Source organism: Sorex fumeus, unplaced genomic scaffold (assembly GCF_029834395.1).
Source record: "Sorex fumeus unplaced genomic scaffold, SorFum_2.1 ptg000008l, whole genome shotgun sequence".
Lineage (NCBI taxonomy): Eukaryota > Metazoa > Chordata > Mammalia > Eulipotyphla > Soricidae > Sorex > Sorex fumeus.
In genome coordinates this window covers 50,794,906-50,817,950 of record NW_026606065.1, presented here as the reverse complement: position 1 = coordinate 50,817,950, position 23,045 = coordinate 50,794,906, and the positions used below count along the sequence as shown (strand labels likewise).

General features: G+C 37.5%; 1 protein-coding gene across 3 annotated transcripts in view; it reads right to left on the bottom strand.

The window, feature by feature from the left end:
- Nucleotides 1–23,045, bottom strand: part of MYCBP2 (MYC binding protein 2) — a 225,675-nt gene that overhangs the window by 5,785 nt on the left and 196,845 nt on the right. For all 3 annotated transcript variants that reach the window (XM_056109890.1, XM_056109889.1, XM_056109888.1), the window contains 15 exons: nucleotides 22,473–22,538; nucleotides 20,497–20,736; nucleotides 20,121–20,219; nucleotides 15,350–15,430; nucleotides 14,292–14,558; nucleotides 13,330–13,613; nucleotides 11,412–11,508; nucleotides 9,495–9,614; nucleotides 7,512–7,613; nucleotides 6,655–6,783; nucleotides 6,138–6,270; nucleotides 5,152–5,255; nucleotides 4,468–4,656; nucleotides 2,855–2,962; nucleotides 1,739–1,948 (listed from right to left, as the gene is read on the bottom strand). In XM_056109890.1, the coding sequence (XP_055965865.1) occupies nucleotides 1,739–1,948; nucleotides 2,855–2,962; nucleotides 4,468–4,656; nucleotides 5,152–5,255; nucleotides 6,138–6,270; nucleotides 6,655–6,783; nucleotides 7,512–7,613; nucleotides 9,495–9,614; nucleotides 11,412–11,508; nucleotides 13,330–13,613; nucleotides 14,292–14,558; nucleotides 15,350–15,430; nucleotides 20,121–20,219; nucleotides 20,497–20,736; nucleotides 22,473–22,538 (2,229 nt within the window). The remainder of the gene's footprint in view (nucleotides 1–1,738; nucleotides 1,949–2,854; nucleotides 2,963–4,467; nucleotides 4,657–5,151; nucleotides 5,256–6,137; nucleotides 6,271–6,654; nucleotides 6,784–7,511; nucleotides 7,614–9,494; nucleotides 9,615–11,411; nucleotides 11,509–13,329; nucleotides 13,614–14,291; nucleotides 14,559–15,349; nucleotides 15,431–20,120; nucleotides 20,220–20,496; nucleotides 20,737–22,472; nucleotides 22,539–23,045) is intronic.

Below are 23,045 nucleotides of genomic sequence, written 5' to 3'. Positions count from 1 at the left end.
GCCTTCCATTTGTTAACTGTATTTTCTTTTGCCAAAGGGAGACACTGCATGTATTGATTTTTTTTTTTAAACCTCTTCACTCATTTTCTAATTAACCTATAGAGGCCAAACACTGGAACAAAAAAAGACATAGTATTTGTTCTCATGGGAACAAATCAACTTGGGCAGAGACTAATAATCTTAGTGCAGAATAGTAAGTGCCATGAAAAATTTATGCCAATATCAATATTGTGCGGTGATGGGTGCTAAGGCCTGCGAACATTACAGAGGATATGAAACCTGAGCTGACTTAGAAGTACGTGACAGGTTTGGCCCTGCAGACAGCATGTGTGTATGAGTGGTGGCAGGTGCCGAGAAGGTGGCATGGAAGAGCAGTCTGGGAAGAGAAACATTATGTGATGGCACTGAGGAGTCAAGCGAGTGAACTGGGTCTGGGGAACTGCACATTGGTCAGTACACTGTTGCATGTGACACAAGTAAAATAGTGTGTTGGAGGTGAGACTGGAGTGATCTGCAGGGCTACAGAATTAAAAGAAAGGAATGGCATAAGCAGATCTGAGATCTAAAAGTATTAGTTCACTATTAGCAGTGCAAGTGTAAATGCTAGGATGGTTGGGTTTGGGGCTACACACAAGGAACTTCGTAAGAAGGTGACTAAATTACCAAAGAAAATCATTTGGGTTGAGATCCAACTGACAGGACTTTGAAATGAACATTGGACACTGAGAGTATCAGAACTGATGAGTGCTACTAGACATGAGATAACCACATGTCCATCTACATCTCAAAGATTTAGGAATTTTAGTTCCATACCAGTGGTATGCAAAGGAAAGGTGGATACAGGAGGCCACCAATGTAAGGAGCATTATTACGAATGGAGTGTGGGAAAACAAGATATGGAGAGGGTAGGTGAACAGAATGAAACCCTTTAAAGGCATTGTAAGTATTACTTTTTTTTTTTTTTAAGTATTACTGTTAATATCAGAGAGGGGGCAGGAGAGATAGCTTAATGCTCTAAATGCCTGTTTTTCATACGGGAGGTCCAGGTTCAATCTCTGAAACTGTGTGGGCCCCTGAGCACCAGTACTCTGGACACAGAGCTGGGAGCAGCCTTTGAGAATTGCCATGCATGGCCCCTCCCAAAACCAAAATCAAAAAAACCTCCCCAAAAAAAACCCAGAAAGGAAGATACCGAGAGCCAAGAAAAGAATAACTTTTAAAATGAAACGGTCAATAATTTCAAGAAAGAGCAGTTCATTCAAAAGTTAATTGGATTTGTGGCACAGGAAGTGATTACTGATGGGAAGAAGCTTGTGTACAGAAGAAAGATAACATGCTTTGGTAATAGTTTGTAAAGGCAAATAAAATCTAAGACAAATGTAAAGGTAAAGGTAAAGGCCCTCCCGTTGATCGTCGATTTGCTCGAGCGGGCCCAGTAACGTCTCCATTGGAGACTTTGTTGTTACTGTGTCTGGCATATCGAATACTCTCGGTAGCTTGCCGGGCTCTCCGAGAGGGGCGGAGGAATCGAACTCGGGTCGGCCGTGTTGGCCGCTTGTAAGGCGAACGCCCTACCCGCTGTGCTATCGAAATGTAGTAAATTCAATTTGAAATGTGATCCCAATCTTTTCCAGTGTTGACTTTAGTCATGGAAATACAAATAATGAGTTATTACCATACAACCCAAACTGGTTATATTCTAAGTTTGTAAAAATTCGGAGTATAACATATAGCTTACCTTTCTGCATTTGTAACAGACATAATACGCATATCTATTCATGGCATAGCCAGCTGGATCATTATAAAATCTCACACCAGGAGTTGTGATAGCTTCGCTCTTATGCAGACCCTCATACTCCAATCTCATTAAGGCTTTTCTTCTTACATCCTCATAGAGTTCTTTTATTGGATCAAGCAGGTCCTTTAATACTACATGATTAATTTTATTCTGAAATTTGGAAAAATGTACAGTTTTAACAAAATCACCTATAATTCAATGGTGTACAACTAATACCAAGTAAGCACTGTGCTAGAAAATAACCAGATAGTAAATGTTTCTAAATAAAATGTCATTTAAAAATAATTCGCCAAAAGTGCCTATTTTCTCCAAAGCAAAGAAAATATGGACAAATGGGCAGTGTGTGAAAATTTCATTTTATTACCATTACATTTCCTGGGTCTGAAATATATATTATGCTGCTTTAGTTTTGTGTGTATGTGTGTGTGTGTATGTGTGTGGGTGTGACCCCCTTTACACCAGCCTGCAAATCTGAATAAAGGAAAATAATAAAAAATTGATAAAACATAAAGGAATGAGGCTTCATCGTTCACATTCTTAGAAGTTTTTTCTCAGTAATCTTTGTTAACTTGCAAGACTGACTTGACATTTTCTTAGTATCCTAAAAGGTGCATCAGAAGATCAAATTGTTTTTCCTCATTTGACCTGAGTTTTAAAAGAATCAATACTACTGGCACTGAAAGTTCTAATTTTTCTCGTGACTGTAAATTCTATAATCTCATTCTTTTTGGTGGTTATTCACTGACATATCACGTGACCAGGTCTGGAAGTAGTGATGTCCCAATGCATCATCATGTGATCATGTCTAAATGAATTTTAGTGCATATTTAATTAAATGTAGTCAGCTTATAACTGAAAATACTGTTTTGAAATGCACTGTAACAGATGGAGATCGTACACTATTCTCACTCAGGACCAGCTGGATAAAGAGAGCAGAAATTGATGGAGCTGGTGGTGGAAAGTTTATCAGGAAGGCTACCGAGGGATGCTTACACATATTCTGAAAGACTGAAGATGAAGATAAATAAAAGTAGACAAAATTGGATCTTTCTATACCTTGCAAATGGGACAGGATATAAATCCAAATGTTATCCTTGGACCAAGCCATCTGTTCTCCAAAACTCGTCGACAACACTGTAAGTGGAATACATGACTACAGTCCAGCTTAATTAAAAAGAAAAAGAGAAAGAAGGATATGAGTAAATATAACAAGAAATGCTTCGAATTATTCAAATGAAAATCATTCCAATTATTATAACATGCAAACGCAAATTTTTCAAATGCAAATTATTCAATATAAGGTGATACTTAGAGCAGGTAAGGAAAAGAAATCCCAGGGTCGTCCTGCACCTGAATCTGGCAATATCAGGGCAACAGAGCCTGAGAGTCCACTCCAGGCTCTGAGGATGTGGTGCTGCGTGGGCCGCAAAGACAGGCACTGGGACCACCAGGGCCCCACCCTCTTCTCTTAATTTTTCCATTATTCATATATTAAATGTAATCCTACAGAGTATAAGCTGGATTAGGGAAAAACAGAAAAAAACTTTGCAGCATATCACACCGAATAAAAAATCCACTAGTTTATAATTTTAACACTTGGGGGCTGGAATACAGCACATAGGGCGCTTGCCTTGCACACAACTAAGCCAAGTTTGATCCTTGGCACCCCACAGGATGCCCTCCAGGAGTGGAACCGAAGTGCAGAGTCAGGAGTAACCCGAGCACTGCCAGTGTGGCCCCCCTCCCCCTCCAAAAAAAAAAAAGTTTAACAGTTATTTTTAAGACTGCTTATCATCTTGAAATGTTAAGAATTTAAAACATGTACAGGTAAAAGTTCAAAAATTTACTTAGAAAAATAGTAATTTCTTATGTGTCAAGGTATATATCATTATGTAGAGGTCAACAATAGCTTACCTATTTATTAAGCAAATAGTTAAAAAAAAATCACTGTGGGATTTTGAAAAGGAAGAAGAGACGCTACTAGGTAGTTCAATTATGCCTTCCTCCCTTATGAATATTTCATAGAGTCTATGAATTAGCTAAGTTCACATATCACCAAGGAAAGCTAAGCAAGTGAAGCAGAAACATCATAAAAAGACATAATTTGCTTTTCAAAAAGCTGGTAGACAGTAATGGGTTATCCTGACTGCCTCCAGCACAAGTATTAAAAAAAATTTTTTTTCTTTTCTTTTTTTTTTTTGCTTTTTTGGGGGGGTTACACCCGGTGATGCACAGGGGTTACTCCTGGCTCTGCACTCAGGAATTACCTCTGGCGGTGCTCAGGGGACCATATGGGATGCTGGGAACCAAACCCGGGTCAGTCGTGTGCAAGGCAAATGCCCTACCCACTGTGCTATTGCTCCAGCCTCCTTTTTTTCTTGACAGAAAATACTTATGTTTCCTACCTTAAATGTGGACACAACATCATTTTAACATTTAGGATGTCGGTGGTGGGAGGTTTGTGTGCTGGGGAGTGGGGTGCAGGTGGGTGGGAGGGCACAGCCCCTGGTGCTCAGAGACTGTTCTGGCTCTGGGCTCAGGAATGACCCCTGGTGATGCTGGACTGAATCTAGGAAGTGGTGACGGCTGCCCATCAAGGCAAGCACCTCAGGTAACCTTGGTCCAATTTTCCCAGTCACACAACAGACCATTTCGGAAGCAGGAGTTACCTGAATAGCAGGTGCCGCTGAGAGGGCCTCGGTAAAACATATCATACACATGTCATCAGCGTCCTGCTTTAGCGTGGTGGCATTTTTGTCACAGCCGTGCAGACAGGGCAGGCAGTGCTCTTCATTTCTTACACCTCCACACGGGTGACCACAAGGATGTGTCTTACAACAGGCTATCTTGGCATATTCCTATTAGAAATAAATTACGACAGAACATGGAGTATTGGAGAAGGGCATTCATCCTGATAAATGTCAATTATATTACATTTCCTAGTATTCTCTCACCAGAAATCTACATTAAGGCTAATAGCAGAGTAGTTTTTACCTGACTATAAAAGGTAAACATAATTCAGTTTAACTGTGATTTAAAAATTTTACTCAACACAAAAGAAATGCCATTAAAAAGGGAATTACAGGTTTAATCTACCATCCAGGTAAGAAAAAAAAATCCCAATGTACAATCCCACATCCTTGTCAAAATGAGAATGATACACATTACATATATAATCGTCTTTCATTCTTAAGTTTTGATAAAGCATTTTAAGTCTTGCCGTAGGTGATAAGTGTTTTTAGAAAGCTGAAATGTGTTGGGCACAAACTCTTATTTATCTGAAGAAAATGTGCGACATAAGGGAGTTCCCCCTCCTCTCTCCTGGGGGCGGGGGTTCCTTAATTTATACTTACCTGGCAGTCTGCATCAGAACAAACACTGCCAACGGCAGATAACTCTGTCCCACTCCTGGAACCACAGAAGCGGCATGCTTCTGAGCTACTTGTGGTGGGCTTGCCTGGTTTGGGTAAAAGAAGAAAATTCCTCTTTAAGGATGTATTTCTACCTATTTAAATGAATTAATAACAAATATAACAACTAATATAACAAATTTAAACTAGTAAATAAGTATAAAAATACCTATTAATTTTAAAAAGCAAGCAAACTCGTTTATATCAGCTTCTATTTGGCTATTTATAGCTGAAAGACATAAAACTGTCTTAATTAAAAAGCAAATCATCATACACACACCACACATGGGATAAAAATGAAAATATGTCAGGAGGGAAAGATAATATAGCAGTTAAGGAGCTTGTGTTGCAAACAACAGACCCAAGTTCGCTCCCTAGCACCATACACCCTCCAGCCCCACCAGATGTGATCCTTGAGTGTAGAGCCAAGCCCTGAGCACTTCTGGTGTAGCCCACGCTTGCCCCACCGCCTAATGTAAAGGAAAAAAATTCAATGTGACTTTAATGAGGAACATAGAAATACATGATTACATTTAGAAATAATGACTTGTCAATGTTCACATGGCTCATTAGTGAGAAACCAGAATTCCTGACCTTTGTTCTCTTTTTATCATAAAATATGGTCTAGTAAAATGAAGTTACTTATAAAAATAAAGCCCAAACTATTTGCATTAATATTTTGTTTTTTGAGTCACACCCGGTGATGCTCAGGGGTTACTCTTGCCTGGCTCTACACTCAGGGATCACTCCTGGTGGGTTCAAGGAACCATATGGGCTCCTGGAAATTGGAAGTCGGGCTGGCCATGTGCAAGGCAAATGCTCTACCTGCTGTACTCTACTTGCACTAACCTAAAACCTACTCTAATAATAATTTGTATGGAGAGTATATCTATTTCTTAAGGTCTGGTTCATTTCAAAGTCCTCTTTACCTGTGTGTTCTCGGAATTCCACCATTGCCTTCATTGTTTTAGAGTCTGCTAGTGCCATCAACCAGAATAATTTTGTTCGACCACAGCCTTCATGAAGGTCAACCTTTATAGCTTCTTCTTCCTCTTTGAAGACCTATAGTTTCATTGAAGAGGGAGAAAAAATAATCTATTTAAAATACTCAAAGAGGAGGTATAAAACCTAATCATTGAACAATAATAACGGCTATTATTTACTAAGCATTCTAAGTAGTTCCAGGTTGATGCCAGTCTACTCTTTAATTTTCTCAACTGAGCCACTCTTAAAGGTGGAAAGTAAGTCTCAGAGAGGATAATACAACCTTTTCGGTTTGATCTACACAGCTGATAAAGAGGGAATAGCTGCAAATTCCACTGAGGTCTTTGATTCCAAAGTCTGCTTTTGCCATTAGCTCAGACTCCTTTTCACATTATTTCAAAATTTCCAAAATATATGTTATGCTCAACAAACTGTTCTGCATGTAAAGACAGAAAATTTTACCTGTCTCTGATGAGTTTTGGTTCGCCGATGAAGATGAAGGAATCTGTCGCAGTCAGTACATAAGTTTCCACATATGTTGCATAAAATGATAGCTGCAGTTTCACCATCATCATGGTTATCACACATAGGCTAAAATAAGACATATCCATTTACTCCATATATTACTCTGTTATTAATGATAAAGTCCCAGACTGTCATAAAACAAATTCAAGTATTCTCACAACATTGCTATTCTGAAATCTATAAGAATTTAGAATCGGAAACAATAAATACTATTACAAATACTTAACCATAAAAATCCTTCATAATACTCAGAACAATAGTTATTTAATAAATGTGTATTTTGCTAAGTGAGTTAAGAACTCCTTCAATATACTTAAGCAATCTGTTTAAATGCACAAATGATTTATTTTTGAAACCCAAACATTAATAATGAAACATTGCCAATAATAAATTCTTCTCTTCTAGATACTCTATAGATACCTGTCAAACAGATTTCTACCATATTGGTAAAAAAAAAAAGTGTAATTATGTCGCCTCTTTTACAGCTTTATTTTCTTTTGTACCGTAAGAATGATTAAATTTAAGTATAAATTTTACACAGAGAATCAGCCTGGTGAAAACCAAAGTTTGCTACAATGAAAATGTGAGTCAGAGAAAGAAGAACATCATATACTTAAAGGTCTTTATGAACCATGAGAAGGAACTCTTTTGATATGAACTTAAGCACTGTGACATTAGTTTTCAAAAGCACCACTGATTTTGCTCATTTTGCACTTTGACTTGCAGGTTTAAAAAAACTTAAAGTCAAGCTGAGCAAAAGAAAAGAGACATTTTTACAAGAATTCTGACCTTACCATTTGTTTTTGTTGCCCATCCTTTCCCATCCATCTCCCCGAGGAGAGCCGATCTACATGGTCCTGATCAAGCACACATAGTGATGCCAAAGCAAGCCAGAGCTGTTGAAGAGAAAGGCTGTTACATGACTGAAACACTTACAGAACCCAAACCACCTGACACACAAGGAGAGTGAAGAAATACTAGCCAAATTTAAAACACAGATTTCCAGTGGTGTTCAAGTTTTCCTGATGTGGCACCAGGAACACAAGCTCACCGCTGTACGTACCCTGTACACACATCATGGGAAGTTAAGTACCATCGCTAAGTGCCATAACTGAGTAATTGCTGTCCTGATGAACCATCTATCTGAATTCTAAAACCATCTATTATTGCACTGCTATGCATATGCCAATAGATGAATTTACTAAGACATTTATCTTTAACAGAGCAATGCCTCTGCTATATTTCTCCATCTAGAATCATCTGCCAGAAGCATTAAATTCACTTAATGAATATTAAATTCTAAAGTTTCATGTATAGCTGGGACATACTAAACTTTTCTATATAATAAGTTTTTTTTTTTCAGTCTCTTTTTTTGTTGTTTTTCTGGGGGCCTTCCCAGAAGTGCTGGGGCCACTAGGGCCACTAGGAAAGAAAACGGGAAGAAAAATGGGAAGAAAACATATAAAAAGAGAAGGTACAAAAACAGAGTGGAAAAGTAAAGATCAACTAACTGCTTCAGATGTCCCATTCACTAACCAGCAACGTAGCATAAAATTGTTGTCTTTTTCTGACCCAGAGAAAGTAAATTTATCTCCTTGCTCGTATTTGTATGGACTAATGAAAATAATTTGAATTAATGCTCATTTCTTCATAATGCAATCCCCTGGTACTGGTTTCAAGGAAATTTCAAATTTCTGTGGAATTATATGAGACCCGAATTCAAAATTCATGTTTTGTGTTAAAAGAGTGCTGGAGCAATAGCACAGTAGGTAGGGCGTTTGCCCTGTATGCAGCCGACCCGGGTTCAATTCCTCTGTCCCTCTCGGAGAGCCCAGCAAGCTACTCAGAGTATACCGCCTGCACGCCAGAGCCTGGCAAGCTCCCTGTGGTATATTCAGTATGCCAAAAACATAACAACAAGTCTCGCAATGGAGACGTTACTGGGACCCCCTCAAGCAAATTGATGAACAACAGGAGGACAGTGCTACAGTGTTAAAAGTAACCGTTGCTGTCACTTCTGATGACTGTGAGTCCACACTTTAGAAGATTATGCCACATGTTGCCCTGAGTGCACATTTTTTGCTTTCTAAAGGTAAGAAGCACCTTGCCCTGAAAATCTGGTGAGTAGTTATAGCTCTAAACTAAGACACAAATAGGTATTTCAAAAGGAGAAGGGTTTTGTCTTCAGTCTATCACAACACAATCCTACTAACAAGAAACTTATTGTGGCAAGCAATTGCATATCCATCATAAGAGAGACGGTACATTGATATAGAAGGTTTTTAAAATTTTCTTTGTTGCTGTTATTTATTTTTAGTTTTGGGGACTACACCCAGTAATGCTTATGGCTTCCTTCTGGCTCTGTGCTCAGGAGTCACTCCTGGTGCTCGCTGCTCAGAGGACCATGTGGGATGCCAAGGATTGAACCCAGGTCGGACACATGAGAGGCAAATGCCCTCCCCCCCCGTCCTATTAATCCAGCCCAAATTTTCTAACCAGTGTATTATTAGCTCCCTAGTAGTACAAAACAAGTAATAACATATCAATGCACATTAATGATTACCATACTTAGTCTGTAATTCAATAAATCCATTCCTACTTAAAGTAAGCCCAGAGCACAAACAGGGTGTGCACCCCCTCACTTCCAAAAGTTACAGTACTTGTTTCTTAAGAGAGTGAATTAACCTGAATTATTGATTTAAGAGCGTTCAAACCCATTACTAAAAAAGAATATACAATGTTACTGAGTACATTTGAGAAAACCCCAGAAACCCTACCCTAGTTGTGGCAATGCATCTCACTGGAGACCTAAACTCTTCCTCCATCTTAGTCAAGGCAACGATGGTTTCTGCAATGGCATTTTTTGTCACTCGGGACCAAGCTTCTGATAGATGACCCTATTGAGCAGAACAGAATGATCTAATAAGCAGTAAGAAATAGAAAAGCATTCCAGTAAGTTCTATTATTTTAACATTTCTCACCAAGATGTAACAAGAACAGGGAATTAAAGGTCAAAGGGCATAGACTTCCAAGATAAATATGCTTCATTATAGTATGAAAAACTTGACTTTTTTTGGGTAGCACCCCTTGGGAACCATGTGGATGCTGGGTATTGAACCCAGTTTGGCTGTGTGAAAGGCAAGAGCCCTACTCGTTGTATCACTCTGGCCTATTTTGATTCCAAAGAAAGGCTAATAAAGACTGAGGTCGTTGGGCCAAGGAGATGGCTCAAAGGGCTGGAGTAGATGTTTTGCATGTAGGAGCACGGGATTCAATACTGGCCACAATGTGGTCCCCCAGCACGACTGGGTATGGCTCCCAAGAGAAGAAATTCTGCATATTTTCTTTAGAGTTCAAAGGTACCTCCTCTTAAATTTTAAATAAAAACATTAAAAAGGTATTTAGAGGGGCTGGATCCATAGCACAGCGGTTAGGGCATTTGCCTTGCATGTGGCTGACCCAGGTTTGATTCCCAGCATACCATATCGTCCCCCTCACACCGCTAGGAGTAACTCCTGAGTGCATGAGCCAGGAGTAACCACTGTGCATCGCTGGGTGTGACCCAAAAAGAAAAAAAAAGTACTGAGAGGTCTATGATTTAAAGTTAGGATTATGAAATCTTTCATTTACCATGAACTTCATATAGCTAAGTACCTTAGATGAATTTTACTTAAGCCTATTTAGGTTTAAGTATTATCTACTTTTATTTGCTAACTTCATTTTAACTGAACATAAACATTATGGAACTTAGATTTTCTGTACTTTTTTTTTTTTAACAAATGAACTTCCTAAAAAAAGCTTATTTGAGAACTGAAAGAAACATTTCCAGTTCTTTAATTGTAGAAATATCCTTGCTGTTGAAATAAGTTTTTCCCAAAATATCCATGTCAGTAATCTCTCCTGGGAATGTTCAATTTTTTTTTTTACAATCAAATGTCTTTTAGAAATCTATAGTCTATAATTTCTTCCCCTTCTGCAACTGGACTCCTGGAATGATATACATTAAAGAGAAACACTATACAGCTATATAATATATAATATTATCTAACACTGTATAATACAAAAATCTAAGACTCAGAAACAATCCCACTTATTCCATACTTCCAGCTCTCTCTGCAAAGTCAACACATCGCGATTGTGGGATAGGGTATTTTTCAATTATTTAATTACTTTTTTTTGGTTTTGGGGCCGCACCCAGCAATGCTCAGGACTTACTCCTGGCTCTGCACTCAGGTATTACACCTGGAAGTGATCAGGGACCATATGGGATGCTGGGGATTGAACTGATGTTGGCCGTGTGAAAGGCAAATACCCTACCTGCTTTCCCCAGGATAGGATATTAATAAGTAAGAGTAAAGGCCTTTTATATCCTGAGAACAAAAATAATGAGAAGCTTTCATCTTGGAGTGTTTTTATTTTCCTTTTGAACTATTTTATTTTAAGGTTAAGAAAAGCATAAGGTTTATGTTAAGAATTTTCAAGTATATTACTTGTGATGCTTAAAATGGTCAACCCAAAGAACATGTTTATCTCTAAATGACAAATGGTGTAATAATTAACATACTGAATAGTTTTTTATATAAAGCAAAGTAACACAAATGTATTTCTCTTAATTCATAGAATGAACTAGTTGTGTTTAAAATCAGGTTTCTACTGTACTTCGCTGACATAATGATTAGGGACTGAGAACTTACTGCTGCCATATCCTTAATAAGTTTAATGATAATCTCTGATATTTGAGTAGGAGTTGAGCCTTTCATCCACCAATGACTTTCCCCGCGTCGAATATAGCTACAAAAAAAAAGTTTATACACTGATTATAGTGACAGTAATGAAGATGCACCATTTCTGTTTTTAAATGATTTAAAGCATTTTAAAGGGAAAATTAATTAATACAATTATGCATTATCTCTTCAAAGAGGCTATTCTGATCTATTTCCTTTTGAATGTTTTTGTTTGTATATTAATTTTATATGCATCTTGTAGAATAGTGCTAAAGTATACTCATGGACCATCAACTCTTTGTAACAAATGCACACAAAACACAGTACTTGCACAAAAATATTAACAACCTCTGTAAGCCTATCAATGTTTAGATCAGCAAGATAATTCTTTACCCTATTTGTAAAGACTAGGTGAAGGAAAGCACATACTGACTTATTTTCTGGTTATTTGTTTATGATCAAAGATTGATTCTTTGACTAACAGAAACACTGTTCCAGGTACTGTATTTAATTATATATATATAAAACTGTGCATATAACATGCTTATATGTCTGAGTCATTATATACATACAAGCTTATCATATATCACTATATATAATGATAATCACATATATATCATTGTGCATATAATGATACGCTAGTCTATTAAAATTTGTATAGTACACACCACATGGCACATGAACGCAATGTGAGGCTGGGTATTACACTCAGCCTCACACATGCTAGGTGTGTACTCTACCTGTGTACTCTACCAATCAAACTCTCTCTCCAGACCCAACACTAATTTATTTATTTATTTATTTATTGTTTTAGTTTTCAGATCATATCCAGCAATACTCAAGGGTTATTCCTGGCTCTGCATTTAGGAATCATTACTGGCAGTGCTTGGGGAACCACATGGGGTTCTGAGGAATGAATCTTGGTTGGCCGTGTACAAGGGAAGTGCCAACTGTACTATCTTTCTGGCTTCAACACTATTCTGTTTCTGAGAGAAATGGTTCTATAAGTAGAATAGGCAAGTCAAATAATATGAATGCTTTAAACACAGTAATATTATATCAAACATATACTCAAAATCATTATCAATTTACAGCTACTTAAAAAATGCCTATTTCTTCATAATATTGCTAATGTGTGCAAGAGATTTTGCTACTGTTTTCAACAAAATTACACGAAATGTCTTTTCATTATTTACTGTTTTTGCAATTTTTTCTTCAGTGTACTAATAAATGGTTCTAAATACTATTTGATTTCTATCAGTTACTTGTCCTTTTATCACTGGTTTGCTGTGCATCCTTTGAATAATTTGACAAATAATTATTTAGTGCAGAAAAAAATGACTATTATTTTACTTATATTATTTTATTAATATTTTACTTTTTATTATTCTATCAATATTATTTTATAGCACATAGAAAATAAGTATTTTCTCCAAACTAGTTGTCATATTTTAAAAAACCTTAATAGTACTGTATATTGATTGGCTTTCAGTGTTTGCAGTTGCATCTGTGAGTGATTTTCTGAGACTTTTGTATTTTATGGAAGTTGTACTTCCCAAATTGAAGATTACAAATATATTCTTATATATTTGTCCTGACACAGTTTTAAAAGGAGTATATGCAGAGATTAAGAAAATTCAAGGATTTTTTCTAATGTGTGAGATCGGGGAGTCTACATTAAAAAAATGTTAATCCACATTAAAATAGTCAAATGTTACATACTCAACTGATGACTTCTATTTCTCAGGTAATTAGAAATGGCACATTCTCTTTTGTAAATGGGTCAGTCATTTATGGCTTCAATTTGGTGAGTAAGCAAATGAGGTGTCATTTTAAATTATGTCCTAATTCTTCACACTTTTAGTACTGAAACAGATACATGACCAACCTGGAATTGAAAATCATTGGAAGGGTAACTGTTGTAACTCCTTTGCCCACGGTGGTACCAGCTGTTCCTGTGATGGTGGTTCCTTTGGCTTTTAGCTGTACTGTAAGAGCTTTGGCAATGCATCCTAGAAACATGTCCAAGATACCTAGTTTATTCCAATCTCCTTTCTCTGTTGAGTGGATGATATCACTGATATCTGCTGGGGGCAGGGATTTCACTCCGATAATGCTGGCCAGACGATTAGGGGTCACTTCAGGTAAAACTCGTCTTAGTAAGGAGGTTACCTAGTAAGAAAAATAAAGGGGAAAATTCCATTTATAGATTGTTATCTTAAGGTTTTCATATTTTTAATAAGCCTTGCTGCTATCCCATGACTTTAAAAGCTTTGAGAAGAACAGAAATATAGTTTGAATATTATTTTTAATTTCGTAAGTGGTAACTAACACTCCACAGAAGCAAAAAAAAACCCACATTTTATTTACTCAAGAATTTTAATTAATACAATGATTTTATTATTTTTTAAATGTGACTTAAAAAATGAACTTATCTCCATATTTCCACTTAGAAACCATCATCCGCATTTACTTTAAGACTTAAACACAAATACATAGCAATGAAGACTACAAAGATGGAGTCAAAGAAAACCATAAAACTTACAGACTACCTTGGGTAGAGATTTTGCCTGTTTTAAATATGATTTTTAAAAGTTTATCATGTAGCTCCTGGGAAAAGGCCAATGAGCATCAGAATATCCTTAAATTGATTGGCTCTCTAATGAACTTGAGCATATGCTGCTCTTCTATGTTCTCATCACAATGAGTCAAAGATATCCCCACCCCTTAAATAAAACAAAGTTAAAAAAAATAAAGATATAAGGTGATTCTCTTTGCTAGTCATCTTTTCCACACTATTTCAAGTAACCAAATAGGTTGGAAGATGAACTTGACGGGCAAGTCACCTACCTGTCTCTGCACTCGGGGAGAGGCCGTGTGGAGCAGGGAGAAGAGATCCTGCAGCAGGGTTAGCTGCTGAGCGAGGTACTGCCGGCCCACATTAGAGCCACTCAAGGCTAACACCATCGACAGCAGCTCGAAGCAGTAAGCATCAGAGGAGGCATCTTCATCACTGGGCTGAGAATTGGCATTTTCTTTGCTTGATATGGCATGCTCCCATTCTTCACGAACCCTGGTGGCTTCCATGCGAATAGCCTGGACGATGTGAGCACACACCTGTTGAAAGGCGACATAAAGAGAGTGTAAAGCATACTTGTAAGTCTGATTTAACTAATACTTTATTTTATTTTAAAAAAAAGGACAAGAATAGTAGTTCAAGCTAACTATAATAATCTTTTTCCCAATTGATTCCCTATCATACTGTTCTCTGAACTCATCTTAAATATTAAGGAAGCTATGATTAAAAATCTGAATATTAAAATCATATACTACATATAAAATAATTATATACAAATTATACAGAGATCTGTGTTTGTGACAGCAAATTACTACATTTTATCATATCCAAGCACATTACTTCCATATTTTAACAAAATTAACAAAACATAATTGGAAAAGGGACAGACGTAGGAAATGCAAGTGAAATTAGATATAGCTGGAAATATGACATCAGAATGAAACAACTATCGGAAATGAGAAATTACAAAGAGCATTTAAGGTAATAGTCCTTGCTCTTAAAAAAAAAGTGTACACTGTGCAGGACCTATCAGAGAGTATGTAGAAAAAAGTCCTTACAAATTCTGGAAAACAATTTATTTATTTTGAGGTTTTCCAAGTAGTGCTGAGGACACCTGGGGGCCCCTCATGATGGTTCTCAGCCAACTGAGCCAGCAGTTCAGTGCAAAGGCCTGAGGACAGGGGACTGTTCAGGCCTTGGGGTGCCCAGGTGATGTTGGGGGGTGCTTCTGGGGCAACGGTGGTGCTGGGTGACCATATGTTCCCCAGAATAGAACTGGGCCCTGGAAAACACTTGAAACCCTAAAGACATGAAATGGACATTAACCAACCTGTTTCTGTAAGTTAGTCAGTTTACTCCTGCTGAATATGATTCCAACCATGTGTTCTTTTAGGTCAGCATCTGATGTGGCCTGTAACACAGAAAACAGGGAGATGGAACAGCAATATATTTGAACACTACTTGAATATTTGAATTTTCTTATATATTTGACACTTTAAGACATCTTGATCTTGAGAAATAATAACGCATATACTTTTATCATGGTCACGGTCCTCCCGTTGTTTATTGATTTGCTCGAGCGGGCCCAGTAACGTCTCCAACGTGAGACTTGTTACTGTGTTTGGCAGTGGTAGGGCGTTTGCCTTGCACGCAGTCAATATGGCCGACCAGAGTTCGATTCCTCCACCCCTCTTGGAGAGCCTGGCAAGCTACCAAGAGTATCTCGCCCGCACGGCAGAGCCTGCCAAGCTACCCATGTACTTTTATAGTACAAATTTACTTGAGGTTTATAATATCAAAACAAAGGATAAAGAGTAAAGAAATTATTACTGGCTAAGATAACTATACAGGAAAGTATAAAGAGTTTTTATAAGAAAAATAAAGTCTCCAAACTTAAGAAATTCAGGCAAAAAAACTATTTTCTAATAGACATCTTTAGTCATATTAAACCACTTTGATTAGATCTATATTTAAAGTGTGAAGATCATTTTTCAATTGTTAGGTAAAATTAGGAAGATGATGTTTGGTTAAATTGAAAGTTTAACACAACTCAAATTTTTTTTTCTGCTTTTTGGGTCACACCAGGCAATGCACAGGTATTACTCCTGGTTCTCCACTCAGTAATTACTCCTGGCAGTGCTCAGGGGACCATATGGGATGCTGGGAATCAAACCCGGGTCGGGCACGTGCAAGGCAAACGCCCTACTCGCTGTGCTATCGCTCCAGCCCCCACAACTCAATTATAATGGCGCTCTACCCAGTGCTTCTTAACCAGAGGCCATAAGGTCCTCTTTGGGTTTCTAAGATATTCTATGGGGCCACAGGTGAAAACTGCATAAATGGGTGGATATGGAACAGGAGAAAGCAGACCAGCCTGCAGAAATTGGGGGGACTACAGGAAAGAAACAAATTTGGAAGGGAGCCATCTTTGGAAAAAGGTTCAGAAACACTGCATTACATATGGCAATAAAAAAATGTTTCTTTGAAAAGAAATAATGAAGACTCAAGTTTTTAGAGTGCTTTAATTATATGCATGGCACTTGTGTAAATAATAAATAATGCAAATAAACACACAAATCTTTTTACAACAAACTCATAAAGTAGGGAATCTGATTTTTTATTTTACAGGTGAAAAAGTTGAGGCAAGATTCTTTTGGATTAAAAAACTAAAAATGACTTAGGAAAGAGAAAGCCAAAAGAGAATGTCATCCCCATCCTAAACAGAGGAAACCCAAACCAAACCAAACCAAACCAAACCAAAACAAAACAAAACAAAAACAGGTAATCTAAAAAACTTTTGTGTTGCCACCAGAAACTGGCTGAGACTGGCAGCCAAGTGACCTGAAATCCAAACAGAAAAGTCCGTACTTTGACAATTCCTGTCTTCTCTCTCTGTACTTGATAGAATCCAGCAAGCTTCTTGAGCAGTTAACCCTATCAACCCACTGGATTAATCTGTTATTTATGAACTTTCTCACAGAAAGACAGCAGTGCTCAGTTATTTTCAGACATATAGAGAAACCCCTTGCTGAATCCTCTGAGAGGTAGAGGTGAAGGATTAACAAAGAGCTTTTTTTGTTTTTCTTTTTGGGTCACACCGGTGATGTTTAGGGGTTAGTCCTGGCTCTGCACTCAGGAATCACTCCTGGCGGTGCTCCGGGGACCATAGAGGATGCCGGGGCCCGAACTCGGGTCAGCCATGTGCAAGGCAAGCCGCCCTGCCTGCTGTACTATCACTCTGGCTCCAGAACACAAGCTCTTAAAACAACTTTTTTTCCCTCAGCTTGCATCCTAGCCTTCTGCATGAAAAACATGTACTCCATCCCTTTGAACTAAAATGGAAGATTTATGAAATCACTGTATCAAGTATCATGATTGGTTAGCACAGAACTGTCACTTATTAATACTCAGCTGAATTAATGATTACTTACACAGACTTAGATTCATTTAAATGATTTTCTTTATAAGATACTGAAAGAAAATCACCAAAATTTATAAAATCCTAGGATTTTTTTTTTTTTACAAACTCCAGGTGCTGGTTTGCCCTTGCTTCTCCCTCAGGACTCCCACCACATTGCTCCTGAGGCACACCCAATTTCATCACGCATTAGTAATCCTGTATTGCTTTTCTCTTTTTTCTCTTTCCCTTATGTCCTTTGCATAGCTTAGCAATGTCTCTTTTATATAGACACAGGAAGATAGTTAATGCTATGCTTTTGTAACATGCGAGTTAACTGAATCTGAATAATACTTATTCCTGGGCATCCATTATTATATTTACTTGACTTAAGCCTTAGTTGCCCTTACTTCCTAACACCCCCCCCCACCCCAAAGGAGAGTCCCAGCGAGGGATAAGGATGGACCCTGGGAAAGCTGTAAACTACCCTGGCATTGAAAAGGGACAAGCTAAGCCCCATAGTAAGTATAGTAAGTGAAGAGCATGGTCATAGGACAAACTCTGCCATGACCCAAAAAGAAGTAACTGAATAAAGACCCTGCTGGGGTACGGAAAGACTAACCTGGCCCCATAGTAAGTATAGTAAGTGAAGAGCACGGTCATAGGACAAACTCTGCCATGACCCAAAAAGAAGTAACTGAATAAAGACCCTGCTGGGGTGTGGAAAGACTAACCTGGCCTGAGAACTGTACTCCAGAATATATAGCGAGATGACCCCAGGAAGAGTCACTCTTTAACCTTAATATATCTCTTACTTTGTTCATACAAAATGAGTAGGAATAAAAGGATTACTCACAAAGGAAAGGAGAACGCAATATGTCTTTTAGATGGAATTCCACCCTTGAGCAGATCTCCTAGTAATCTAGAGTACTGAGCCCCCAGATGAGAGTTTGTCCCTAAATTTATCTCCTAGAAGAACTTCCCCTGAGGGAGGGGCTTTACATCTGTTTAGGTGTGCAACACCCGCCCATCATAATTTCTATATAACTACTCAGTAAGAGAAAAGGGAAGAGAAAGGAGAAATAACTACTCTGTAAGAGAGAAGTAGAGGGAGAAGAGGAGAAATAGATGGTCCCTGACTACCAACCAGCCTGTGGCCCCATTCTTTCATTCCCTCATTCTCTTCTCACCCTTGGTTGGCCTGGGGAGGCGGTTGTTGGTGACTGAACACACGTGTCACATGTCTACGCTTTTTGAAATCACACCCAGGTAGAAAAAATGTGGATGATTTAGATACCAGAAGGAATAGAGGCTAGGTTTGTGTAATATTTGAAATTGTCTTTCAAGGTGATTCATTTCTAATACCTGAAGACATAAGAATATTCAAACTAGTTAAGGTTGACCTGTCTTTATGGAAATGAATAAAATTTCTATTATAGGTACTGCTACAGTCTAGAAGAAATTTCAAGGATAGTAAAGTTATTAGCACAAAAAGTTACTAAATGATGTTGTTTACCCCATGGAGGAAGACTGACAAACCAGACATGTTATTGGCCTTTAAGAAGTTATGATTCACGGATGGAGCAATAGTACAGTGGGTAGGGAGTTTGCCGTGCACATGGCCAACCTGGGTCCTATTCCAAGAATCCCATATGGTCCCCTGTGTACTGCCAGGAGAAATTCCTGAGTGTAAAACCAGGAGTAACCACTGTGCATTGCTGGATGTGACCCAAGAAGAAAATAAATAAATAAATAAATAAATTAAAAAAAAGTTATGATTCAGTTGAAAAGGAAAACCATGGATGAAAATAAAAACATGAGAGGAACCAAACAGAAATGTAGGCATTTCTGCCTACAGCAGGGAGAAAAGTTCGGGTTGTCATTAAGGAGTTTATGAAGAAAACTTGTATTGTGAACTTCAAAGATAATTGATGGTATAGAGCACAGTGAAAACCTAAGTTAATTTTATAACAGCCTCAAGATACAGAAAAATATTGTTGTTAAAGTATCAATTAGGTTTTAACCACATGATCAAAGCAGAGAACTTCTTTTGGTAGTTCCTTCATCTTCTTTCTAATTAAGGTAAAAATCAGTGCATACACTAATTTTACCTATTCATTATAGATAGCAATATGCGATTATTTCACCAAATATTCATCCAAATCAACCTAATGAGGCAGAAAGGGATAGGAACTTGATGCAGCTGAATCACCATTTGATCACTATATAAATGGAGCTCTGAAAACAGTAAGGTAAAATACAAGTACTAGGACACACAGCAAATTTTAGTAGACTACTTATATCTTTTTTTTTAAAAAAAAAAAACTGTCTGAGGATAAGTCATGTTAAAGGATTGTTGAAGGGCTCTCAGGTAATGGAGTTAAAGAAGTAAAATGCAGTCTGCCACTACATGGTTTATAAGCCATTTAATACATAAGAGTGAAATTCTTCTAAACAATTTATGTGACTATTCCCACACTGACCGTACATAGAAATACTCACAAAATCATCAATGAGAATCTGTCTACACAGCTTCACAATAAATCATCACTTAAAAATAAACCTTTTGTGAAGTTCACTATGTTTTAGTTTTGAAGAAAACTAATATTTAATTTCATGTTTTTGATTGTTTTTACTATATTTCATCAAGAAAATAACATAAGAAAAATGAGAACTGAAGTATTTTTAGAATGTAAGTAAATACATGGTATACTTTTTCCTCTCCTTCAGGTGAAGACAAGAGTGCCTTTTCCTCTTGTTCCGGTGTGGGTTCAGCATCTCCAGAGATGAGCTTTCCAAACACCTGATAAAGGAAGGAATCAAAGTGACTTACTAGCCAATTCTTCAGGTTCTGTAATATCGTTGTGCAGTTCCTGCTAACTTTTTTGAATTCTAAATGCAAAAGAACCCACATGTGTTTAGGCCTTGAGAACTAAAAATTGGACCCATTTTGTAACCATAAATATTCAATGATTTTTTTCCCCCTCCAAAACAATTCCCTCCTGCTCCTGCCAGTACTATTTCATTGTTAGAATTTTTTTGACCTATCCTGTGCTAGAGCATGTTGTGAGGAAACTCACTTGTGATGTGATGAGTCTGAACACTCGCAGGGTCTCGGCTTCACAGTTCCTCTGCTGGGCTACGCTAGCTGAGATCTGTCCAGCAATCTTTGTGCTTTCTCCATCCTTCCAGCCCAGGACTTTTACTTGGCGAACTCTCAGCGTATTTTCTGGACCCTTTAGTTCAATTTTGATGATATGATTATCCCCGCCTGGAAGTTCACTTGTTACCCAACCAATGTGCCTGGAATCCAAATCAACCTAATGAGGCAGAAAGGGATAGGAACTTGATGCAGCTGAATCACCATTTGATCACTATATAAATGGGGCTCTGAAAACAGTAAGGTAAAATACAAGTACTAGGACACACAGCAAATTTTAGTAGACTACTTATATCTTTTTTTTTTTTAAAAAAAACCGTCTGAGGATAAGTCATGTTAAAGGATTGTTGAAGGGCTCTCAGGTAATGGAGTTAAAGAAGTAAAATGCAGTCTGCCACTACATGGTTTATAAGCCATTTAATCCATAAGAGTGAAATTCTTCTAAACAATCTATGTGACTATTCCCACACTGACCGTACATAGAAATACTCACAAAATCATCAATGAGAATCTGTCTACACAGCTTCACAATAAATCATCACTTAAAAATAAACCTTTTGTGAAGTTCACTATGTTTTAGTTTTGAAGAAAACTAATATTTACTTTCATGTTTTTGATTGTTTTTACTATATTTCATCAAGAAAATAACTTTTCAAGGATTACTCTCAGTTCTTTTTTTTTTTTTTTTTTTGCTTTCTGGGTCTCACCCAGTGATGCTCAGGGATTACTCCTGGCTGTTCACTCAGGAATTACTCCTGGCGGTGCTGGGGAACCATATGGAATGCCGGGGATTGAACCTGGGTTGGCCGCGTGCAAGAAATGCCCTACCCATTGTGCTATCTCTCCGGCCCCACTCTCAGTTCATTTTACAGGCTGTTGAAATTATTTACTTGACCATAATAATAAAAACGGTTCTTATGGCATTTGATACCTAAGAAATCAACATTATGTACAATTTTTAAACATGAATTCTAATTTAACACCAATTTTCTAAAAAAGAATAGTAAGCATAAACAAGTATCTTGGGAGAGTAACATTATACTCCAGATTTAAAAAAACAGTTGTTTAATAAATATTCTCCATTCACTGAATATGATTTGAAAATGAAAACTATGATAGTGAACAATTTCTCAGAGTGACGGGCACGCATTTAGCAACGCTCAGGGTTTTCTCCTGATTCTGTACTCAGGGATCACTCAGGGATGCTTAGGGGACCATATGTGATCCATCGGATGGAACCCAAGCCATCCACACACAAACCAGCACGTTACCCACCAACTGGCTCTCTAGGCCCAGACGATCAATTTTCATGAAATAAAGTAGTCACAAGTGAACAGCTGTGCTAAGTTTCATTATTGCAAGTGAGTATAAACAACTCTCACGTATTCCCAGTTAAAACTTGACTCATTTTTAAGGGGGGGATCTCTATTTCGATTTGCAAGCTAGACAGAGCTATACTATATTACAAACCACAGATCATCAGGCTAGAAGGCAATAATCTATATTTGATTTCAGGAATCTCTGAGTTGTGGTTTAAGGGACTGTGGACAAATGATAAATTAGGAGGCACCCTGAGTATCTGTAGTGGTATGATTATTGCACGGCATGGGGGTTAACTGAAAAATGGAGGTACAGGATAAATGCTCATGACTGGAGAATATTTAGCCAATTAATGATAAGATATCCAGGACTGCAATGGCTGTAACTTTCCTATAAGGGACCATCTGTCAGTTTTTTTTTTTTTATCAATTTGCCAACTGATTTGTATATAGGTAACTGTCTATAATACTCTGGTAATATATATGCAAAAATTACAATTTAGTCAAAACTGAGAAGATTTCTGAGATTTGGCTACTCCCTAAGTAGCAAAACATTCTATAATAAAATTCCAATTACCTGCTTTATTCTGCACAGATCTTCTACTGCTTTGCCAGTCAAGAAGGTCATTGAGGTCACTTTGTTCTAAAATACACAATTCAAAATAGTTATTATGCGACATTCTACTCCATAACATTGATTATTTCAACATTACTAATATCATACTGACAATTTCTGCTCTTTATAGTGCTTCCTGACATTATTCCATTTGTCCAATCAACCACAAAACTTAGCACTCTGTCTCTTCTTTCACTCACAAACTCCATTATAAATCTTATATTTCAGTCTTTCTCCCTGGGTTCTTATAGCTTGTCATTCCCTTTTTTATTCGAAGTCTATAAACATTCAAATTCTGTCATGAAATCTTTTAGTAACTGTTTGCCATGCATGCCATTCACTGATATATTCTCATCATTAATGTAAGTAAAAGGAAGTAAGGAGACAGCTGACCCAGTAAACACTTATGAATGGTGCAATATACACACATTGCCTCATGGACTCGGATAAGGACATAAAAACAATGGATTCTACCACCTCAAAATACCTGCCAAACTAAGGATGGACTTTACAAACAGAAGTTGAATACCTGTG